The sequence below is a fragment of the Schistocerca nitens genome, chromosome 1 (genome assembly GCF_023898315.1).
Source record: "Schistocerca nitens isolate TAMUIC-IGC-003100 chromosome 1, iqSchNite1.1, whole genome shotgun sequence".
NCBI lineage: Eukaryota > Metazoa > Arthropoda > Insecta > Orthoptera > Acrididae > Schistocerca > Schistocerca nitens.
Genome location: NC_064614.1, coordinates 1,126,110,896 through 1,126,131,891, shown reverse-complemented (window position 1 = coordinate 1,126,131,891; position 20,996 = coordinate 1,126,110,896). Strand labels below are relative to the sequence as shown.

Here is a 20,996-nt window from a genome sequence, read left to right as displayed (position 1 = left end):
AAAGATGTCGGTATGTTGCACGTGCACGTCCTCCGGGCATTTTGTGTTGCGATCTCCACTTGTAAAGTTACAGCCACTCACACCAATTTTCTATCTCTAGGAATGGCTTATATCTGTACTGAAGATAAGCTCGCATAAGAATGAAATTTAGTACCGTTTGATAGTGTTCGCTCAAGGTGTTCATGATGTAACACTTTCCATTTCCCTCAGTGTACAGAATCTGCAGTTTTCGGGTCGATGTTCCCATATAAACTTCAGAAGCTTGTCTTTCGGTACTCAGTTGGCTAACTCTCTGCGCCCTTAAAGTAACATAAACATAAAATCATTGAATGGGTTGTTAATTAACGTAGTGTACATCAAAGTATTTGAGAATGACATTTTATTTAAGCAAATTTGTACAAAGACATGGTCGCATCTCCAGTTGCGTAATTTAGTTTCACAACCACTAGAAGACAAATTACACCTGCATCTGCATTGTTCATATATTTTAAGACAACTGAAAACAAGACGGCAGCTTAGATATTATGCTCAAGTGAGCGCCTAGTCTATAGTAATAGATACCCATCGAGAAAACTAAAGTTGGAAACGTTACGTAAAACCATGCAACTAAAGAGTAAAAGTTATGATACATCCGAGGGAGGCGCGATACTTTACACGGGGATATTTAACGAGGTGATGGTAAGAAGTGGTTGTCATGCGAACAACTCCGTGACGCTGGAAGAAATAAATATATATATATATATATATATATATATATATATATATATATATATAATATGTGACCTACTCTTTAGCAAAAGATAGATGGGGGTAAAACACCCGTGTAGTTGAGGGTGGTGATATGGTGACGTGTCCTCTAAGTTATATAACGCCTGTAGTAGTTTCAAAACACTGGTGGAAATGGGATGACATAAAAATAGATAACCGGGAACGCCGAATAACCAGCTGGTTGGCTTAAAATAATTATACTGTTTATATACCTGGATCAAAATAACAAAGTTAGTGATAGCCAGTTGTTAAAAGGACAGCTATCTTAGCAGCAAAGAAGCATGTCAAGAATTCGGTTACACCTTCAGTCCTGAGCAGAGTTGTCATGTCCCTAAGCTGCCGGTTACTAGGCACCTACAGACAATTGCAGTCTGTTACCTAATTGTGATTTATTCTTATACGCGTTGTTTCGCTGTGCGGCACGTTTCTTTCGCGGAATGTATGACACTGACTGTGAAATAGCTAAGGAGATTCATAAAGATTATTAACATTCTGCAAAGTGAACTAAATACTGTACTCTAGTTGGGAACCTATGAAAATACTAGGCATGAAATCGCACAGCTGCTGCTACCAGAACCTTACAGCGCTTGGACGTGTAGGCGAACCGACATCTTTTCGTTCCATGCTCCAGTGTCAATCCCTTTGATATTTTGATCCAGATAGATGTCCTTGTATACCGAGCGGCAGACAGTTGAGCACGATCACCGGCTGTGAGCGTTATCCTGACGGATGCACCTGTTCGTCCGCAGACGGAGCTATGCGGCATAAAATGGCGTAAGCTGACATGGGGCGAGTGCGGCTTCAGCAGCGCGGAGCCGCTGGAGGACCCGGTGCTGGCGAGCTACGCGCGCTGCCTGTCGCACGACATCCTGTGCGTGTGGCGGCGCGTGGTGGCGCCGGCCGGCGGCCAGGGCGGAGGCGGAGGCGGCGGCGGCGGCGGGGGCGGCGCGACCCATCAGCACCACGGCCACCACGCGGCCCAGGGAGCGCCGCACCACCAGCACTTCGACGGTCTCGGACTGCCGCCGCATGCGCATGCCCCGCCCTCCACGCACCCGCCGCTTTCGCTGCACGCCGCCAAGGAGCTCTGGATCTTCTGGTACGGCGAGGAGCCCGACCTCTCCAATCTGGTTGCGCCCGAGCTCATCGCCGCCGGTGAGTACCTTTCTCACACCCATCGCACAGGCAATCGTCAAAATGCAACAGATTTTCTGCAATTTTTACAGAAAGAAGGCTGCAGTTGTGAGAGGCGAAGGACATGCAAGAGAAGCAGTAGTTCAGAAGGGAATGCGACAGGATTGTAGCCTATGCCCCGTGTTGTCCGTTCAGTAGAATGAACAAGCAGTAAGGGAAACCAATGACAAATTCGGAAATGCATCTAAGAGATGTGCCGATGACATTGTATTTCTGCCACATGACAAAGTACTTGGAAGATCTGAAACTTCCTGTCAGATTAAAAATATGTGCCGAGCCGAAAGTCGAACTTGGACCTTTACCTCTCCCGGGCAAGTGCTGTACCAGTTGAGCTCATGACCCGTTCTCACAGATTTGCTTCTGCCAGTACCTCGTCTCCTACCTTCCAATCTTCTATCCGGCATACAGTTGTAATCTGCCGGTAAGTTTCATATCAGCGCGCTCTGATCTGCAGAGTGTAAATTTCATTGTGAAAACCCACAGGCTGTGACTAAGCCATATCTACGCAATGTCCTTTCTTGCTGGGGTGCTGGTCTTGCAGGTTTCGCAGGAGAGCTTCTGTGAAGCGTGGAAGATATGAGACGAAGTACTGGCGGAAGTAAAGCCGTGAGAACAGGTTGTGAGTCGGTAGCCCAGTTGGTGGAGCACTTGCTCACGAAAGGCAAAGGTTCCGAGTTCGAGAGTCGATCCGGTACACAGTTTTAATCTGCCAGAAATTTCGCATCATCTCATCCTGCGCATAAGAGTGAAACATTCACTCTGGAGACATGGAAGATCGGTTGAACGGAACAGTGTCTGGAAAGGAATTTATAAGTATCAACAAAAGTAAAACTAGGGTAAAGGAGTAGATTTGAACTGAATCAGGCGATGCTTTAAAGGAATAGCTTAGGACTTGAGACAATGAAAGTATTCTGCCATTTGGGCACCAAAGTAAGTACTGATGGCCGAAGTAGAGACGGTTTACGAGGGTTTCCCAGAAACAATGCTACGATTGCGAAACGTTACGTACGTATTATTTTAAGTCTTCTGTGTTAGCGCGCCAAGTTTCTGTCACTTCCGACAAATAGCGTAGCTGTGAACAGTTTAAAAAATGTACGTTACAAGAACCCGCCATCATTGAATTTCTCACTGCACAGAAACAAACTGTGGGGAACACTTACAAACGCTTCTGCAAAGTCTATGGAACATCTGCTGTCGACAGAAGTAGAGTTAGTCGCTGGGCACAGAGGGCGAGGCCATGAGAAAGCGATTCGCAGGATCTCCACGATGCAGCGGTCGGGGAGACCATCCACGGCTTTGTCACACCTGACGTGTTGCAGCGAGCTGATGTCATTCGCGAGGACAGGCGCATTGACTCGGTAATTTGCGTTGCATCTGTCAATCAGCAAAGGAAGTTTACCCAGTGAAGCACTGGCTCCGCCACCAGGACAAGGATTGGTGCCGACAAGGCATACACGCCCTTGTTTCTTGCTGGAGGAAGGCCATAGAACGGGATGGAGATTACGTGGTGTGCAGATAAAGCACCATTCCATCGTGTAATTCTCATTACGTTCCATAAAGAATTGTTGGAGAACTCAGTGCCTCTTCAAATTAAATATTAGTGGTTGTGATTACTGTTGTTTTTGGTCTGTTATAACATTTCATCAGAGCTGATTACAGTAATCTGCTCCGTATTATTGAGGTCCCTTTTGGTCGGAATGTATCACTGTTCTTCATCTTCTAGCACCTCCTCGTCTTACACCACACGTCCACAGTCGATTATAGCATTCACTATTATTCCGACGTGTCCAAGTATGTGCACTGAGAGTTCTCTGCGTGCCAGAAGAGAGCCAAAGGGTATAATCTGTTTTCTACTTTATCATCTCCCCAGATGATTACTTCTGGCTTACTCAATTGCCATAAAATTCTGACAACGCTTGCCTGCATTTAACGCAATGATTAGTGTATAATTAATTACGTGGTACAATCCGTTATCGAAGCTTTCTCGCTCTTTATGTCAGCAGTAAGATGTTTACGTTGTATTTAGTGGTATAAACGTGTGTTTATAACGTCCCAAAGTATTCTTTTGCTGGAACATAATCGAAATGCAGACAAAATAGTTGGCTAAACTCAGGAAAGAAATTCCACAATAATTTAAACCACCTGAAATGAAATGGTGGCGTAAGCTCTCGGAATGCGTCGGAGATAAGAAGAAAGCTACTGACAGACAAACGGCTTCAATTGGCATAAACTGTCGCAGTTCCCAAATGAGAATGCAACATGAAAACAGATTGTTAAATTTTGTTATGAAAAATAAATTTGCTTTGAAAAATTTATTAAAAATATTGTATTGTTTATACTATATTTGTATTAACAAAACCCCCAGAGAATACACTAAGAATTTAAAAAACTTAATTCAGAAGCGAATTAGCTATGGTTCGTATACATAAACTAATTTCTTTACAGACGCAACATAAAGACATTAAACTCACATATCGACGCAGGCACGCTAGCTAGATATACAGGTTAGTTCTTATGTACGGCCGTGGTCTCACCATGTCAGTTTTCGACAAAATAGCAGTTAGACATACATCAGATACCGGAGCTTGCTGTGTGGTCAAACGGACGGAGCCCCTAGCAGTTAGGCTGTATTCGTAAACATTCTCCGCCTTGGACGTAGGCTTAATTCTCGATTCTTTGTGAAAGTCTTGCTTCTGCCCGCGACTATACCGAGCACTAAAAAAGTCATCGTTAGCTAGGGGAGGAGATAGAACTGGTTATAAAACGATTGTCGACGTGTCGGTGGCTGCTCCGTGTGAGGCACGGGCAGGAGCATACGTCAGGCGAGCAGACGAATCGATTGCCCGGAGCGGAGCGGGCGGCGGCCAGCGGCGGAGCTGAGCGCTAGCCGTCTTGGACGCGCTGTGGCTGTCTCGCGGCCTTCGCGCTATCGATTATCGCGGCCGCGAAATCGCAAGGCTAGTGCTGCCGCCCTCCTTTGTTCGCGGCTTCGCGCCTCCTAATTTACGTATTTGCGTCCAGGTTAATACTCTCACTGCGGAGAAAGCAACAACTTTTTGTTCTTTGCTGGTTGTTGTTGTTGTTGTTGTTGTTGTTGGTGGTGGTGGTGGTGGTGGTGGTGGTGGTATTCAGTCAGAAGACAAACCAGTGCAGCTCTTCAAACTAACAAGTCCTGTGCACGCCCCTTCTTCCGAGCATATCTGCTGCAATCTACATCCATTTGAACCTGCTAAAAGTATTCAAACCTTGGACTCCCACTAATGTTTTTACCCCTTACATTTACTTCCGTAATCTAACTGACGAAATCTTGATGCCCCACGATGTATTCCATCAACCCATCCCTTCTTTTGACAGAAATTTATTTTCTCTCCGATTCGATTTTACAGTGCCTCGACATTAGTTAGACGAACCATCTAATCTTAAGCATTCTTCTGTAGCTCCATAATTCTAAACCTTCTATTCTCTTAGTGTCTTCTGTAAAAGTCTCCTTTCCAGCCAAATGCCTTCAGAAATTAATTAATTAATTAATTTATTTATTTTTTCAGATAAGCATTCACTATTGCTATTGCCAATCTCAGTTTTATACACTGCTACTTCGACCATCATCAGTTGTTTTGTAGCTCAAATAACGAAACTCATTTACACTTTTAGTGCTTCATTTCCTAATGTAATTCCCCCGGCATTGCATAAATTAATTCGACCCCATTTCACTAACCATCTCTTATTTTCGTTGTTGTTCATTTTGTAACTTATTTCAAGACTCTTATCTGTTTTCTGCCCTCATCGTCAGAATATCCTCGGTAAACCACACAGTTTTCATTTCGTGTCCTTGAACATAAATTTCTTTTGCTGAGACTCCTGACTGTTCTAATTTTTTTTGTATTTCACGTGTCGAGATAACTCAAAGTGCATAAAGTGCATAAAATAGAAGGCTTGCGTTGTCAGATCTGGTGTCACAGGTTGGCCTTTTTAGAAAAAATGCCGTCTTTCACGCAGGAAACAGTTGGCATTATTTGGGCCTTAAGCTAAAACTAAACAAATAAAAAAATAGTTTCACCAAGAATTTACGAGCAGTTTCCTTTGACCGGTTGTAAACTTGAAACGTGCGACCTGTTTGCTCGTTTAGTTCAGTGCCAGGAGAGTGATCCAGATAGCAAAAAAGTCTGCAGTTGACAATTTTTTCGTGTAATTCAAGGTATTTTCGGCGGTTACAGCAAAAACATACAAATAATGTTTTCATGCCTTTAAGAGTTTTCGCATAAACTTCAAGTGATAATCGTGGATTACAGTTATGAGTACCGAAGCGGCATTAGTTGTGTACGTTTGCATTGAGTTAGCCCTGCTCCGGTGCTTGAACAATTTGACGTGCAGCCATAGCGGTCACCAATGTGCGTGAAAATATCATCTGCATTCTTCTTTGTGAAATAAATAATTGATTTAACGGGCATATAAATTGCTGAATGGGCATTTCATCTCCGATAGAACCGTAACTACTATTAAAGTCCTTCATACAGATCTTTGAATTTAATAGGGAACATTTTATTTCGGATCTAACCGTGACTTAATATTTCAATCGAAACGTAAATTAGCAGTAAGGTGCGTTTCAAAATACATCTTCTCAGTGACCAGTGAGACTTATTGTTAGTTTGCTGTGTATTATTTCTTCGTCATTCTGTTGACAGTCCTTAGTAAAAACTGGTGAAAGCGACATCAGTAACAAACCGTTAGATCCAATGATATCGGCCAAGTAAATTATCATAGCTGTTCAGAGTGATATGAAGTGAATGAGAGAGAGGCAAATGGAATGTTGTAGAGTGTTCGGGCGATTGTAGTTATCTGTCGTCAAAACTGACGTTTCTTTTATGGTTGACAGCTATCCTCTAACGTCACCATTTCAGCAGAAATAATGTCTCACACCACCGACGATCTGTGTTAAACACTCGTGTACTAACGATACTGTCCTTCCAGCTTATCTTCAACGATACTTTTCAAAACGACTCGTGTGTTAACCAGCGCCCAAGTGGGACCCATAGAAAAGCGAAAAATGGAAGGAATCAGAAGATCCCAAAGAGAGGCTGTATTTTGTTTCTGGTAGTGCTTTGCGCAGATTCGCAAGAGATGTAGTAGTAGACTAAAAGAAATATAAAAGCCGCTTTCAAAATTACGGAAATATTGTTTGACAGAGGTAAAGGATTCTGAAATCTTATTTTTCCATGTAGAGTATGTTTTGCAGGAATTATCAGTAATCAGATAACATTGCGCCATGGGAACGCAGAATCTGTCAGTTGAATGGGAAGGCAAATCATACTGTTACCAGAGACCCCCTGCGGCTCACTTTGTCAACATTCCGAATGTAAATAAATGTAGCTGGTAAGGAAATAATCTAGTATGTAATGGGGTTTAATTATTACGGACGGACGACTGCAACTGACGCATTTGAGGTAGCATGACCTCGACAATGACGACACAATTATATTGCCCGAGGTACAAGAATCATTCATCTTATGAATGACCTCGAAGGACACAGTAAGTACGCTCTCCGTAAAACTACACACACGGAACTTTCAACGCCAGGCATTGGTGAAAGTGGTTGGACACCGCTGGCATCCGACCCACTTCTGTATGGAGCTATCATAGCCTTCTGGTGTTCACCTCGCGAGCTGAGTGGTCGCCACGCTAAGGGATCCGTGTTCGATTTCCGGCTGGGTCGGAAATTTTCTCCGTCAGGGACTGGATGTTGTGTTGCCTTCACCATCATCTCATCATCCTATGGACGCCTAAGTCGCCGAAGCGGCGTCAACTAAATAGACTTGCATCACTCGACGGTCTACCCGACGGGAGGCCCTAGCCACACTTTTCATTTCATAGCCTTCTGGCGTGGAATCGGAACAGTATACGGTAGGAGTTCCATGAAATTTAGTTGACACCATCGAGCAACATGCGTAATTGCGTTTCACTTATATATATTTTCAGTCTGTTCTGTGACTAATTGCAAGTGAATAATAGCAGTGAGTACGAAAACGACGAGCTGTTTCCTCCCTGGTGGTCCGTACAGTTCAAATGTTGTGCCAGACGCCACGACTTCTTATTGAAGAAACCTGGTGCGAAAGCACTGGGCTATGTGGAAGATGATTATACAAATTTTTATGTAAATGAATACGACAAAAGTAGTGCGAGGTGTAATTGGAAACGATTCCAGCTACACTATTGATGACAAACAGCTGGAGACAGCGTCTGCCGTAAAATATAAAGGCGTAAATATCCAGAGCGACATAAAACAGATGGTGGAAAAGCCAGAGACCAGACTAAGATTCATGGGAAGAATCTTAAGGAAATGTAGCTGATCCACGAAAGAAGTGGGTTAAGGCATTTGTTCGCCCGATTCTTGAATATTGTTCATCTATCGGAGATCCCTGTCAGGTGGAATTGATAGAGGAGACAGAGAAAAACCAACGAAGAGCTGCGCGTTTCGTCTCGGGATCGTTTAGCTCGCGTGAGAGCGTTACGGTAATGCGAAACAACCTCCACTGGCAGAGGTTACAAGAAAGGCGTGTGCATCACGGAGAGATTTACTATTGAAATTTCGGGACACCACTTTTCAGGAGGAGTCGGACGACAACATGGATCATGATCACACTTTATATTATGCATTAGTTTTTGTTGATCCATGTTCAGTCTCTGGAATACACAAGGTCACATGACCGAAATGCTCCATATACTATCTAGGACAAACAGGCCGAAATTTCAACACCAGGTACGCAGAACGCATTAAAGCCTACAAAATAGTTCAAATGGCTCTGAGCACTATGGGACTCAACTTCTGAGGTCATCAGTCTCCTAGAACTTAGAACTACTTAAACCTATCTAACCTAAGGACATCACACACATCCATGCCCGAGGCAGGATTCGAACCTGCGACCGTACCGGTCTCGCGATTCCAGACTGTATCGCCTAGAACCACACGTAAAGCCTACACACACTACATCAGCCATCCCAATACACATACATAATACAGGACACCCATTTGGAAAAATAGTGGAAAATGTCAAAGTACTCCACTGACTAAATAAAGGACATCAAATGGACTTCGTAGCAGAACTGGAGATATACGCACATTACAAAAAACACGAAGATAAAATATTTAATGAAAAACTTGAAAGTGGATCAGTTAATTTCTTCAGATGTTTCGATAATATACTTAAATAAAAATAGTAACGCACAGAAATAATCACAATTGTAAAATCGGTATAAGTAAACTATGATCCAAATTGTTAAATATAAATAACCTCTATATAAAAGCATATCATAATCTGTGGAAGACCTATAATGTTATCTCTGTGGACTACTTGTAAGAACAACTTTGCAACTGTTTTGTTTATGTAAGATATTTTCTATATTTAAAGTGTACAACAAATTGTGTATGATGTTCAGTGTGTGTGAGACTCTGCACAAATGGAGCATTAGAAAACTGTAAGCCCACAAAAGAATCGGTAACCAACTAAAAAATCGCGTTTCTTATATGTAGCAGTAAAGCCCAGGAAATGAAGCTGACTCTCACATATCGACAACACCAATAGAAATGACATAATACACACAAAAAACGCACTTGAAAATGGGACTCATTAACCGAAAAGCGTCTTGTGAAAAGTAAATAAAGAAAATCGTGACAGGTTGCAGAAGATTATTCATTTATAAACAAACCCATAACGAATTTAGTTTCACATTTGGTATGATACTCCATAGGCACGCATTGTGATAAGGAAGCCTTTAGGAAATTCAGAAATTGGAACCAATTTGAGACTGCCTCCCGATAGCACTCACTACTTAGTGAGAGAAGAAAGCGCCAGTCGTGCTTCACAAGAATGATATTTCCTGAATCAGTGCTTAATATATATGTCGAGATATAATTTTCCTCGAGGTAATTCATGATTTTCGAACACAGTATATGTTACAAAAACCTACTGCACATAGATGTTAGTGATATGGGTCCGTAATTCATCGGATTCATCACTCCTTCTTCCTTTCTTGAGTATTGGTGTGACTTGTGCAACTTTCCAGTCTTTGGGTATGGATTTTTCTACGAGCGAACGGTTGTCAATAATTACGAAGTATGGAGCTATTGTATCAGCATACTCTGAAAGGAACCTAACTGGTAAACACTCTGTGCCGGAGTTGCCTTTATTAAGTGTTTTAAGCTGCTTCGCTACGCCGAGGATATCTATTTCCAAGTTCAGAAGGTATCTACTTCTAAAGTTACTCATGTTGGCAGCAGTTCTTGATTCTAATTCTGGAAAATTTACTTCGTCTTCTTTGGTGAATGGATTTCGGAAAACTGTAAATAATTTCGCGTTAGTGGCACTATTATCGGTAACATTACCATTGCTATCGTGCAGTGAAGGTACTGAATGTTTCTTGGCACTGGTACAAGCACCTCACATTGAAGTTCGCACTCAGTTTCGAACTTTTCCACTCTTGTGGATTTTGCATTATTTTAAATTTTCCGGGTGTTTTTTCGTCGCTTCTGCGACAATGTTCTTACTTGTTTTGTGTACCATGGGGGAGGGGGAGGGGGGGCGTCAGTTCCACCTGTTGTTCATTTTTTTCGTATAACACTCTCTACTACTGTCGACACTATTTGCTTTAATGTAAGGCATCTGGTTTGCACTTTCATAGATAATTCTGAAGAATAGAGGTTGTCTCCTAGGAATGCGTCAAGTGACTTTTTATTTGATTTTTTAAATAGATATATTTTGCATTTTTTTGTGTGTTTGGTTGTTACGGTATTCAGTCTCGCTATAACAACCTTGTGTTCACTAAGCCTTGTATGCATCACATTGCTCCGTATTTGCTGAGCGCATTGCGTGAGGCCGCGGAATATAATCTCCAGATTACCTCAAGGGAGGTGAGAAGGTGGAGAGAATGGCTGTAGCCACACGAGAACAACAGTGTACGGCGTGTGGCAGCCCTGTGAATGCGGTGGTGGGGATTGCTGGTCGCGCTATCGACCGATACAAGCAGCAGCAGCAGCAGGCATCAAGAGCGCGGAGCGGGACCCTCGCCCCTCCAACGGCACCTTGTCTCCCGCATATTTACAGCAAGCGACCTGCGCGCCCTCCGCCACCTGCTCCCCAGCTACGACATTCTGCTCCTTCTCCTAGCTCTGTTAGTGGTGATACCAACATGTCGCATCATTACAACATTGTGTAATTTCTGCATCCTACATCATCGACCATCTGTTTGATGTGTTCCTCTCTCTGTCTTGCCGCTTGTTTTCTATTATTCCGCCATGCCTTCAGCTAGAGTTCTCAGTTACAACTAATATCGTTGACGTCAATCCGTTGTAGAATTATGGAACATGTTTCATGCTAAAGAATTATGTCGTTTTTGGAGAACTAAAATCTCGTACGTAAAAATCGGCGTGAATTCCACTAAGATCTTGCGAAACTCAGCTCGCTCTGTTCCTCCATGAGATCCATACAGTTGTAGACAAAGGCGCTCAGGTTGATGCTATGTTCCTTGACTTCAGGAAGCCATTTCACACCATCACTGCCGTTTAAGCGAAAAAATACGAGCTTATCGAGTCTCTGACCAGATTTGCGACTGTATTTGAGATTTCGGCCTTAACGGAACAAAATCCACAGTTACAAATATAATCTCCAGATTACCTCAAGAGGATATGATAGGACCGTTAATGTTTACAGTGTATATAAATGACCCAGTGGAAAGCGCCGAAAGTTCTGTAAGACTGTTCGCAGATGATGCGGCTGTCTATAAGAAAGTAGCAACGCCAGAAGACACTTTCGATTTGCGTAATGACATACAAGGGGATTTTGATTCATATGAAAAATCGTAAGAAAATACAAGCCATCCACTAAGGAAGTGGTTTATATGATACTTAGGCGACCGATTCTTGAATATTGTTCATCAGTCTGGGACCTTTCCGATGGTAGGACGGATAGGGGAGAGAGAGAGAGAGAGAGAGAGAGAGAGAGAGAGAGAGAGAGAGAGAGCAACAACGAAGAGGTGCGCGTTTCATCACGGGATCCTTTAGTCTGCCCGATGGCGTTACGAAGATGCTCAGCAAACTCCTGTGGCAGACACTGCAAGAGAGGCGTTGTGCATGAAGGAGACGTTTGCTTTTGAAATTTCGAGAGAGCGCTTTCCGGAAAGAGTTGGTCAACATATTACTTCCTCCCAGATGAAAAAAAAAAAAAAAAAAAAAGGGTTCAAATGGCTCTGAGCACTATGGGACTCAACTGCTGTGGTCATCAGTCCCCTAGAACTTAGAACTACTTAAACCTAACTAACCTAAGGACATCACACACATCCATGCCCGAGGCAGGATTCGAACCTGCGACCGTAGCAGTCGCACGGTTCCGGACTGCGCGCCTAGAACCACGAGACCACCGCGGCCGGCCCCAGATGAAAATTAGAACTAATGCAGAGGCTTACCAACAGTCATTCTTCCCACACGCCATTCATTAGTGGAACAGATATTTTTGGGGAGGGGGAGGAGGAGGGGAGAATCAGTTGGTGGTACCAGAAGTACCATCCGCCGCACTCTGTCCGGTGGCGTGCGGAGTATTGAAGTAGAGACAGTGTCATTATGTTCCCAGTGATTCTCTCTTGTCCATTCGTTATGTACTTCATATTTTTTTGTAGTTGTCTTGTTGCAGAACATCATTTTTACTTGGTTAATCAGTTTGATCTTACAGTGTCTTGTAACATCACATTTAAAAGGTTTCTAATCGTTAAATTTCTGTCTTCTCCATTGTCGGTGTTTCGAACTAGAACCTATTTATGTTCAAAACATAGCGCTTCAAGGCATTTTTTCTCGTTTTTCACAGGTTTGGCTGTTAGCAGCCGATTCTTAAAAAATAAAAATTCCTTCTGCCATGTGCAATCCTTGGTACGATTTCTTCCTTGCATTTACTTCTTTATTCTGTTTCCGAGATAGTCAAAGTTTAACATTTAGCCATCCAGCACAGTCGCCTGCTAAACACACCATTACTGTAATCTTCTTTCTGTTTATTTGTATATTTGTGCCATCAACTAGCACACGCTCCATTTCATTGTACACTATACGCAATTTCTGTTTACTTTCGGCTACCATCGCTGTGTCATCTGTGAACCGTATCAGACTAATTTTCTGAGACAAAGAATTCCCATAGTAATATATTTCTTTATTTCATTCACTGCGTCTTCAGTATACAGTGGTGTCAACGAAGCGACTGTGCTTTACATCTTTCTAAAATCGACCACTTCTATCATTTCATCAGTTCTGGCTACTGCAGTCCTCTCGCAGAGAGAGAATGGAATGGATTACCATTGTACCCTTTAACTGATACCTTAACTGACACCACACTGGCTGAGAATGGAAAAGATTTTATTCTATTCCACATTATCAAATGCCTTCTCAGAATTTACGAAAGCTATTCTTCCTTGAGTGTCGTAAATCTGCCTTCCATTAGTAACTGAAGTGCTGAAACTGCTTCACGAATACTCTTTCTTACTTCTTCTGAAACCAAAAAGGGCCTAACTTACTTCCAGTTTCCCCTTGCATATTTCAATAAAGTACTTTCGTCAGCTTTCTTTGTGGTTGTGACTCTAGAAACTAGATTGATTGTACGGTAATTTTCAGATCTATTGACTCTCGCTTTCTTAGGAAGTGTAATTAATTTTAACCCTTCAGAATATAATGTAAGTACCCAAGTCATTTACATTTGTCTATCGAGCTTTTGTAGGTCATGTTCGGCATGTGTTAGACTACTGTGTAATCAATAACTCGGCATTTGTTTCCGCGGGAGCGCGTCCAAAGTTATTTGTTTTTCAGAAATGAGTAAATGAATCTCCCCTAAGATTATATTCATTATTTAAAAATCCGCTGAAAATGGCCAGAAAATATAGCTGATATTGTAGATTTTAAGGAAATTTGGTCGAATTTTTTCTGTTCATGAATCAAAGCCGTATTATTCTATGGGGTGATGTTGAATTAGGTCGGTGACTGGAACAGTGTCCCTCCCGTTTATGTTCGTAATTCTACTATGCCCCTTCACTAGTGCTTCTAGCAAAGTTCCTCAGCTGCTTAGTTTCTATCCTCAAAAAGATTACTGTTTCGGGCTTCTCGGTCGTAATTGGAATATGAGAGGTTCGATGAGTGCCTCATTTCCACTTCAGTGGTATCTTTCTTTTCTACATAAGATGTTTCACAAAACTAGATTAGAGTCTTCATTAGGCATGGAGTATGATGTTGAGGTCTGCTAGATAATCTCTTGTCCATATCGTCTTAACAAATATTCAGTTGTTTTCCTTCGTTTGCAGTTTGTCAGCTGGCTGCACTTCTCTGGGCACGACTTCACTTCAGCTTTTTCCCCTTTCATGAACTCTAATCCAAACTTTACTATCTTTTTCCAGGTAGGGTTCCCTGCCTAAAGTTCTTCGAATTCCTGCATTCATATATATCTTAGACATAAAACAGAAGTGGTGTGTAAATTGCGAAGGGTTAATCGACAGTAGTAGTTTCTCATAACGGCCTGTCGTTAGTACCGCTCTTAGAATATAATGCTAACGGGAAAAGTTTTGTCTAGTCCCATACCAAACTCGTTATTGCTGAAAATATATTTCGGTATGTCCAGGTGGTGCACGATTCTGGGTTGTATTTTCACGACTCGTCCTTCGTCGGGTATCGCGTAAGATAGGTACATGATTTAAAAATTGGTCAGGTACGAACGGGACTCGCGCTCTGAGGGTTCCATACGAACTTAATTATGTACATACACAGTTCGTCCATCCGGGAATCGAGAATTTCGACTCCCTTTGCCTATTGAAGACATTGGTACTGGAAGTACATCGGTACTGGGAGTTCCAAAACATTCGAGAATGATTTAATTGTAAGTTTGCAATTGGATAACAAATGACAAAAGAAATGTAATGACAAATTAACAATTTTGAATTTTTTCCTTTACTCGTACTATGAATCCTTGTTTCCTGCCAAATTTCGTGATTCTAGGCCAACGGGAAGATTCCTACAGGTTTTGATGAGTGATTTTGCGTGTATCAAAATATGAGAGATCCCGTATCTTTTGATTGCTTTGACTTCGAAATTTCAATTTTTTACACCTTCAGAGGACCGTAGGCCTTAATATGAGATGTAAATTTCAGATTGATACGTCCACGCTTTACTGAGAGGAAGAACTTTTAACAGTCTGACAGACAGACAGACAGACAGACAGACAGGCAGGCAGGCAGGCAGGCAGATGGAGGGACGGATAACAGTGATCCTATAAGGGTTCCGTTTTACCGATTGAGGTACGGAACCCTAAAAATCATATTAACCGCGAAACTAGGTGGAAAGGCGGCTGCCTCCGTTGGCGCCGGTGATATTACAATGATTTTTCACATTTTTAATGTATTTTTTGCCCGTGGTATGTGCACACAACAATGACCTGCGGCACTGACAGGCATGTAATACCTTCTCAACGTGTATGTTCCTGTTAGCGGGTGATTAATACAAAGCGTACATAGCGTACTAGATTTGAGAGTGGTCTGCATGTAGGGTGTTTTTATAGACCAGCAGCATCCGCAACAAACGTCGCAGAACGTTTCAGGGAAAGTCTTGAGTACATAGTCAATCAATACCCAAATTATCCATTAGTTAGAGGTGGAGACTTTAATCTGGCATCCATTGATTGGGAAAATTACACGTGTATCACAGGGGGTAGAAGCAAAGACTCCTGTGAAGTTGTTCTAGGAGCGCTCTCAACTTACAACCTTGAACAATTGGTTAGAAAACCAACTCGGGATGGGAACATATTAGATATCTTTGCGACAAACAGACCTGATCTTTTTGAGGAGGTTAATGTAGAAGAAGGTATTAGCGACCATAATGTTGTGGCTTCTATGCCAGAACATCTTTGGTCGGAATTTAAAGGTATTGTCCACCACGCGCTAGAGAAGTATGTACCTAGCAAAAATATACGGGAGGGAAAGAATTAACCTTGGTACAACAGACATATTAGGAAGTTGCGGAGAAGGCAGAGAATTTTATATCTTCACCTGCAGTTCGCCTATTTGGGTGAGGACACTTTCCGGGGTATGTCATCTTCTTCCGTTGTCTCCTGTCCTCTTTTGTCCCCATGACAATATTGGATTTCTTTGCGCCCAATATCCAGCACGGTAGCCAGTCCGTTGTGGTGGGGCCGCCATGTACCCATTTGGTGGTAGCACCCTGACAACACAGGGATTGCACTGCTGATGCCGCCACCCTCCCTCCTCTTTAACTCTGTTGCACCTTCTTTGCATTTGTTTGTCTTGGTGGTCGTCTTTTCCCTACATGTGTTATCTCGCATTGTCCTTTTGGAGTGGACATTTTAATGTGTTGCAGCGTGGCTGCCTCATCCTCTGTTATTATTGTGATCAGCCATCTGCTCTATGGCTTTAATACCTTCTACTTTTCCTTGTGGTGTATATTTTCCGCGTGTTTTTAGGTGTGGTTCCCCATTCCTTTCCCCCTTTTACTTTCTCAAACGTACTTTGGTTGTTTTTGTACATTGAACCTTGCTTGCGTCAGGAAAAAGGGACTGATGACCCTGTAGTTTGACCCCTTCATACCCCAAACCAACCAATCTTAGTACACGTACCAACCGGCAACATGTGCTGTTTCCGTCCGGTACTGCCCAGCGATCCGATGTGTCAGGATAATCGTTGGTCATTAAACGCCTGTAGTTTTCCCCTCTAGCAGTTACGGGGTGAGTTTTGTGCAGACTCGCTAGGCTGCAGCGTTTTGCCATTCGTCTCTCGTAGTGGCGGAGCCTTTTATAGCGGAAGCAGCGTTTTGGCCGCTGTGCGGTCTATTAGCCGGTTTTTAAATGGACGGTGCGCTGAGCGGCGTGGCTTGGCGTGTGTAGACACGTGCTGCAGACATGATAACGATCGGCTGGCTGCTCCACTGTCCGCACTCCTCCACGCCGACGCATATTGATTCACACCGGCCGTGGCTTCCCTCTGCGCCCCATGCGGTCACCACGCAATAAACACCGACAGCTTTGCATCACTGGCACTCATCCGTTTTCTGTGAAGTACGTGTAACAAATAATTTCTCCTGTTCGTGAAATCCTAGCAGTTTGCCCTGTGTAATTGTAAAGTTTGCATCGTCTTTGCTGGCATTTCATTTCTGAGAGCTGAAGATTTGGCAGGTAAAAGAGACTGCGAATAGAATTGCCACAGGTCTGCCACTTTCAACAAATGAAAACATGTAAAGCAGTAGTTCCCAACATGAGGGTAATTCACCCCGCCCCCTCTCCGGGAGGTTAAAATTAAATTGTTAAAGTAAAAACGAAATAGATCCGAATTTTGTTTTGTCGTGGAGCTAAATTAATTCCAAGAGTATCACATACATTACCGCTGTTTCATTAGAGTATAGTGTTTTATTAGCTGAGTGATTAATAGTGTAGCGCGATGGCCAGACTTCAGATCCAAAATATATTGAGCGTTGATCAATCCTAGGAATTTCATCGATCACGTATTACTTCTTTCTTCGCCCGTTACTTCTCTAGCAATGTTTGTTAATATGAAAAGCGCTAAGTTGCACCGGAATTCGGAGACGACGTTAAGCTGCACTCTCGTCCCCCCATAACTGCATAAGGCAGTTAAAGGATTGGATGAAGGCAAAGGCATACAATTCCAATTGGGGCATGCCTAATAAAACACCATTTTTCAAACCAACCTCCGAATTAATGGCAACTTCACCTTCTAAGTATCCAATAATTGTTTAACATTTTCAAATTCGAACATTTGCTCGTGACGCAATGTAGCGAAAGACAACTTGCAAAACGAATGTGTGCGCAACACTATTTGTGCTTCGCGCGCAGTTAGTGGTGCTCACAAGAAATTGATTGCAACCAGTCGGCCAATTGCTTGGTGCGGCGTCTCCGATCGTTCGACCTAGTCTTCGCTGCGCTTGTTGCTCATTGGTTCGCTCATTATAACAGCTTATTTCCAATCTCACATGCCCTATGGGTGCAGTTGGAGAATTAAATAGGATTAACATCGGCTTGCAAGGAAATTGGTTAATATTTTGACAGCACAAAATAAAGTTGTCAGTTTCGTTGCAAACAGGAGCTTTACCAATGCAAGATTGGAGTTACGAACATTCGGATGTTTCCAGAACTGACAATGATCATCGAAGCAAGAGAGAAAAATGAGCATTCAATGGCAAAATAAATCCGCACTTGTCGTAGGTTATAAATTCTATTAGCAACTGTCTTCCTGATTTTGCAAAACAGACATGTAAACACTTGGCTTGTAGGACGCTTTTCAGTAAATGAAGGAAGATATTCAAACTTTTAGACAAAGTACATTTACATGTTCCTCACAAAGAGAACGTTTTGAAAATAGGCTTTCATGTAACTGGCAATATTTTGGCTGTATATTTAACATCAGTAAAAGTCTTATGAATAATAATCCCATTGCCGCAATTTACAAATGTGTAAGTTGGTTGTCGTCTATGGTTGCAAAGAAAATAGAAGCGAGGAACCAAAGAACTTGAGAATAACTAGGACGTTGGCTTAGACGCAACCGAATATTAAAAGAATTGTGAATTACAGCCAGTAGCAACTGCTTTATTGATTCATTATTCATGGTTCCAAAAAAAGTGAATATTTTTTATCGTTGACTAAATAATATTTCTTTTAAAAAATACCAATCTAAATATTAGCTAACAAACTTTATTCGAGTGTTGGCTCACATCTGCTCTCATTCAGGGGATAATTGTCTCAGAATGGTTGGGAAACATTTGTAACATAGGCTTTATATCATTACCATTTGCCTCCATAGCTCCAGTATGGGACTGAAGTCTACCTGTCTTGAAGTAAAACACTTTTGTTTATTTACTTCCCCAAAGTAGTTCCAGTGAAATACCACCTTCATCAGTAGGTTTCTGTATTCCCATCAGTAGGTTTCTGTATCGGTAAACGCGCAAAAGTTAACATCGTTACACAACATTACGAAAAATGTTATTGCATGTGTACCGTTTGGTTCCAGACCTGTAGTGTAAGAACAGTTTTACAATACCTTTGTAGCTTTGAGTCTTTTCGCGACTTCTTGGCATGTAACAGACCATCTGCAAGGCATACGCGGCTGTTATTAACAAATATGAGAATCTGCGCTTACGATCGTTTCGTGTTATTTTCGATAGTGTTGAGAGTAAAGTATTGGTGCGGGCTAGGTTGTAACGTAATTATGCCGTGTACTCACGTTAGTTGGTCTGTTTTTATTACTCTAAAAACACAGAAAAACATAACGTTTCTCACTTTGTTAATTCAAAAATTCACGCCACCTTGCTGTTTGTGTGTTTCACGAGATGTATCGCATATCGCTAGAAGATTTTGAAAGCTGTTGCGGGATTGACAACTTTGTTCGTTACTTAGATCTTCGTGTGTTATGGGAGAGTAATCCTGTACTTTACTGTCAAGAAGGAAAAACTGTTCTTCCCAAGGAAATATAACGATAATAACAGAAACAATTTAGCAAACATTGGTGAGCAATAATTCATTACCTAGCAGAGGTCAGATGGCGAAATAGCCCATCCAATGGCCGTAATATCCGCAGCATGTGTAGTGGACATCGTATCCTAAGTGGGTGTCAGACTAAGATTCCGGGGATCCGATGTCCATACCACAGCACCCCTAATGTCAAGAGCAAGATGCTCCGGAGTCAGCGTTGAACTATGGGTTCCCCTACAACTGATTGTGTGTAAGTTCAGAAGTCGGACGAAAGAATGTTGAGCCAACCTTAGAGTTGAGAACGAGTTTACGTTATTTTATTTCGAAGTGATTTTCAGTTTTCACACGAGAAAGGATTCAGCCTTCATCGACGCGGACGGAAATTATAATGAAAAATAATTTGACATTTTACTGTGTATCTAATTGGATCCCCACTTTGTTCGTGGCAGTGTCGTCGTTGAAAAGCCCTAACCTAAATTCGTAGTTCCTTTATGTTGCAACTCTGGCCCGATATTGGCTATTTGTGACAGTAACTTTACAATGAAACCTGTACGTAAATTTTAGGTTATATACAGGGACATCGGTCATTGTCAACTGTTTTGAATATTGTGAACTATGGAGTAACAAGGAACAGCCACAAAGGAGTTTACAGAAAAGCAACATCTCGTATTGCTGCGTTGTCTTCTTCTCACGTAATACGCGGAAATGCATTTGTAAATCGTGAAGATAATATCACGGTACCCCCGTCGTCTTCGTCATCGTTGGCAAAAAAGGAGAAAGATTTAATAATATATAAAAAACCCTCGTGTCGCTCATCGTTTGAAGGTAAGTTAAACTGTATAAAGGATTCCAGTTTGATCCCGTCATCACGTTACATTTGCTTGGCCCTGATATGCAAGACTTAAGTCAGAGGTTCCTGATAATTTTGTCATTTTTCCTGCTGTACTTGAGTCGGTGATAAGCTTGCAGAAAGATCATCCTGTTTTTCAGAATATTATACATTTTTCTTACTGTTGAGAATGGTAAGCCCCTGTTGTTTCCCGTAATAGGGAGGGAGAGAGAGAGAGAGAGAGAGAGAGAGAGAGAGAGAGAGAGAGAGAGAGAGAGAACTTGTGTACGACGCATGCTGTGACATTTGAGAAGGAGCCTACCTGAGGGGCAGTGTCCTATTTATTTACATTTACTTTTAGAGCGTATAAGTACGGCATTGTTACTTAATGGGTCAGTGTTGGAGCTTGCAAATTGATAGGTTCGTGGTTCGTAGAACTTTCCAGCTTTTACAATGAAATGTTATGTGAGAAATCCCAAGCTGCACCGTGATTCTTAGTCTACGTTAAACTGTAGGTTTCCCAATAACTGAATGGGAGAGCCAGTTTTTTGTTAGTATCTGTTAAGTTTGAGTGCATAGGACTCACAATCTACATTGAAATGAAAGTGATAACTCGGCGTGTCTTGAGTTTTGTGCGGAATCGTAAGATCACAGTACATTTGTACATGTGTTCGATATCTACCTGTTGATACCAGAAGCGCGTG

General features: G+C 42.2%; 1 protein-coding gene across 1 annotated transcript in view; it reads left to right on the top strand.

Annotated features, from left to right (window-relative positions):
• The window catches only part of LOC126199313 (mediator of RNA polymerase II transcription subunit 13), a 206,667-nt gene that overhangs the window by 82,129 nt on the left and 103,542 nt on the right, over positions 1–20,996 (top strand). Inside the window, exon 2 of the mRNA XM_049936150.1 lies at positions 1,518–1,923. Within this exon, the coding sequence (XP_049792107.1) occupies positions 1,518–1,923 (406 nt within the window). The remainder of the gene's footprint in view (positions 1–1,517; positions 1,924–20,996) is intronic.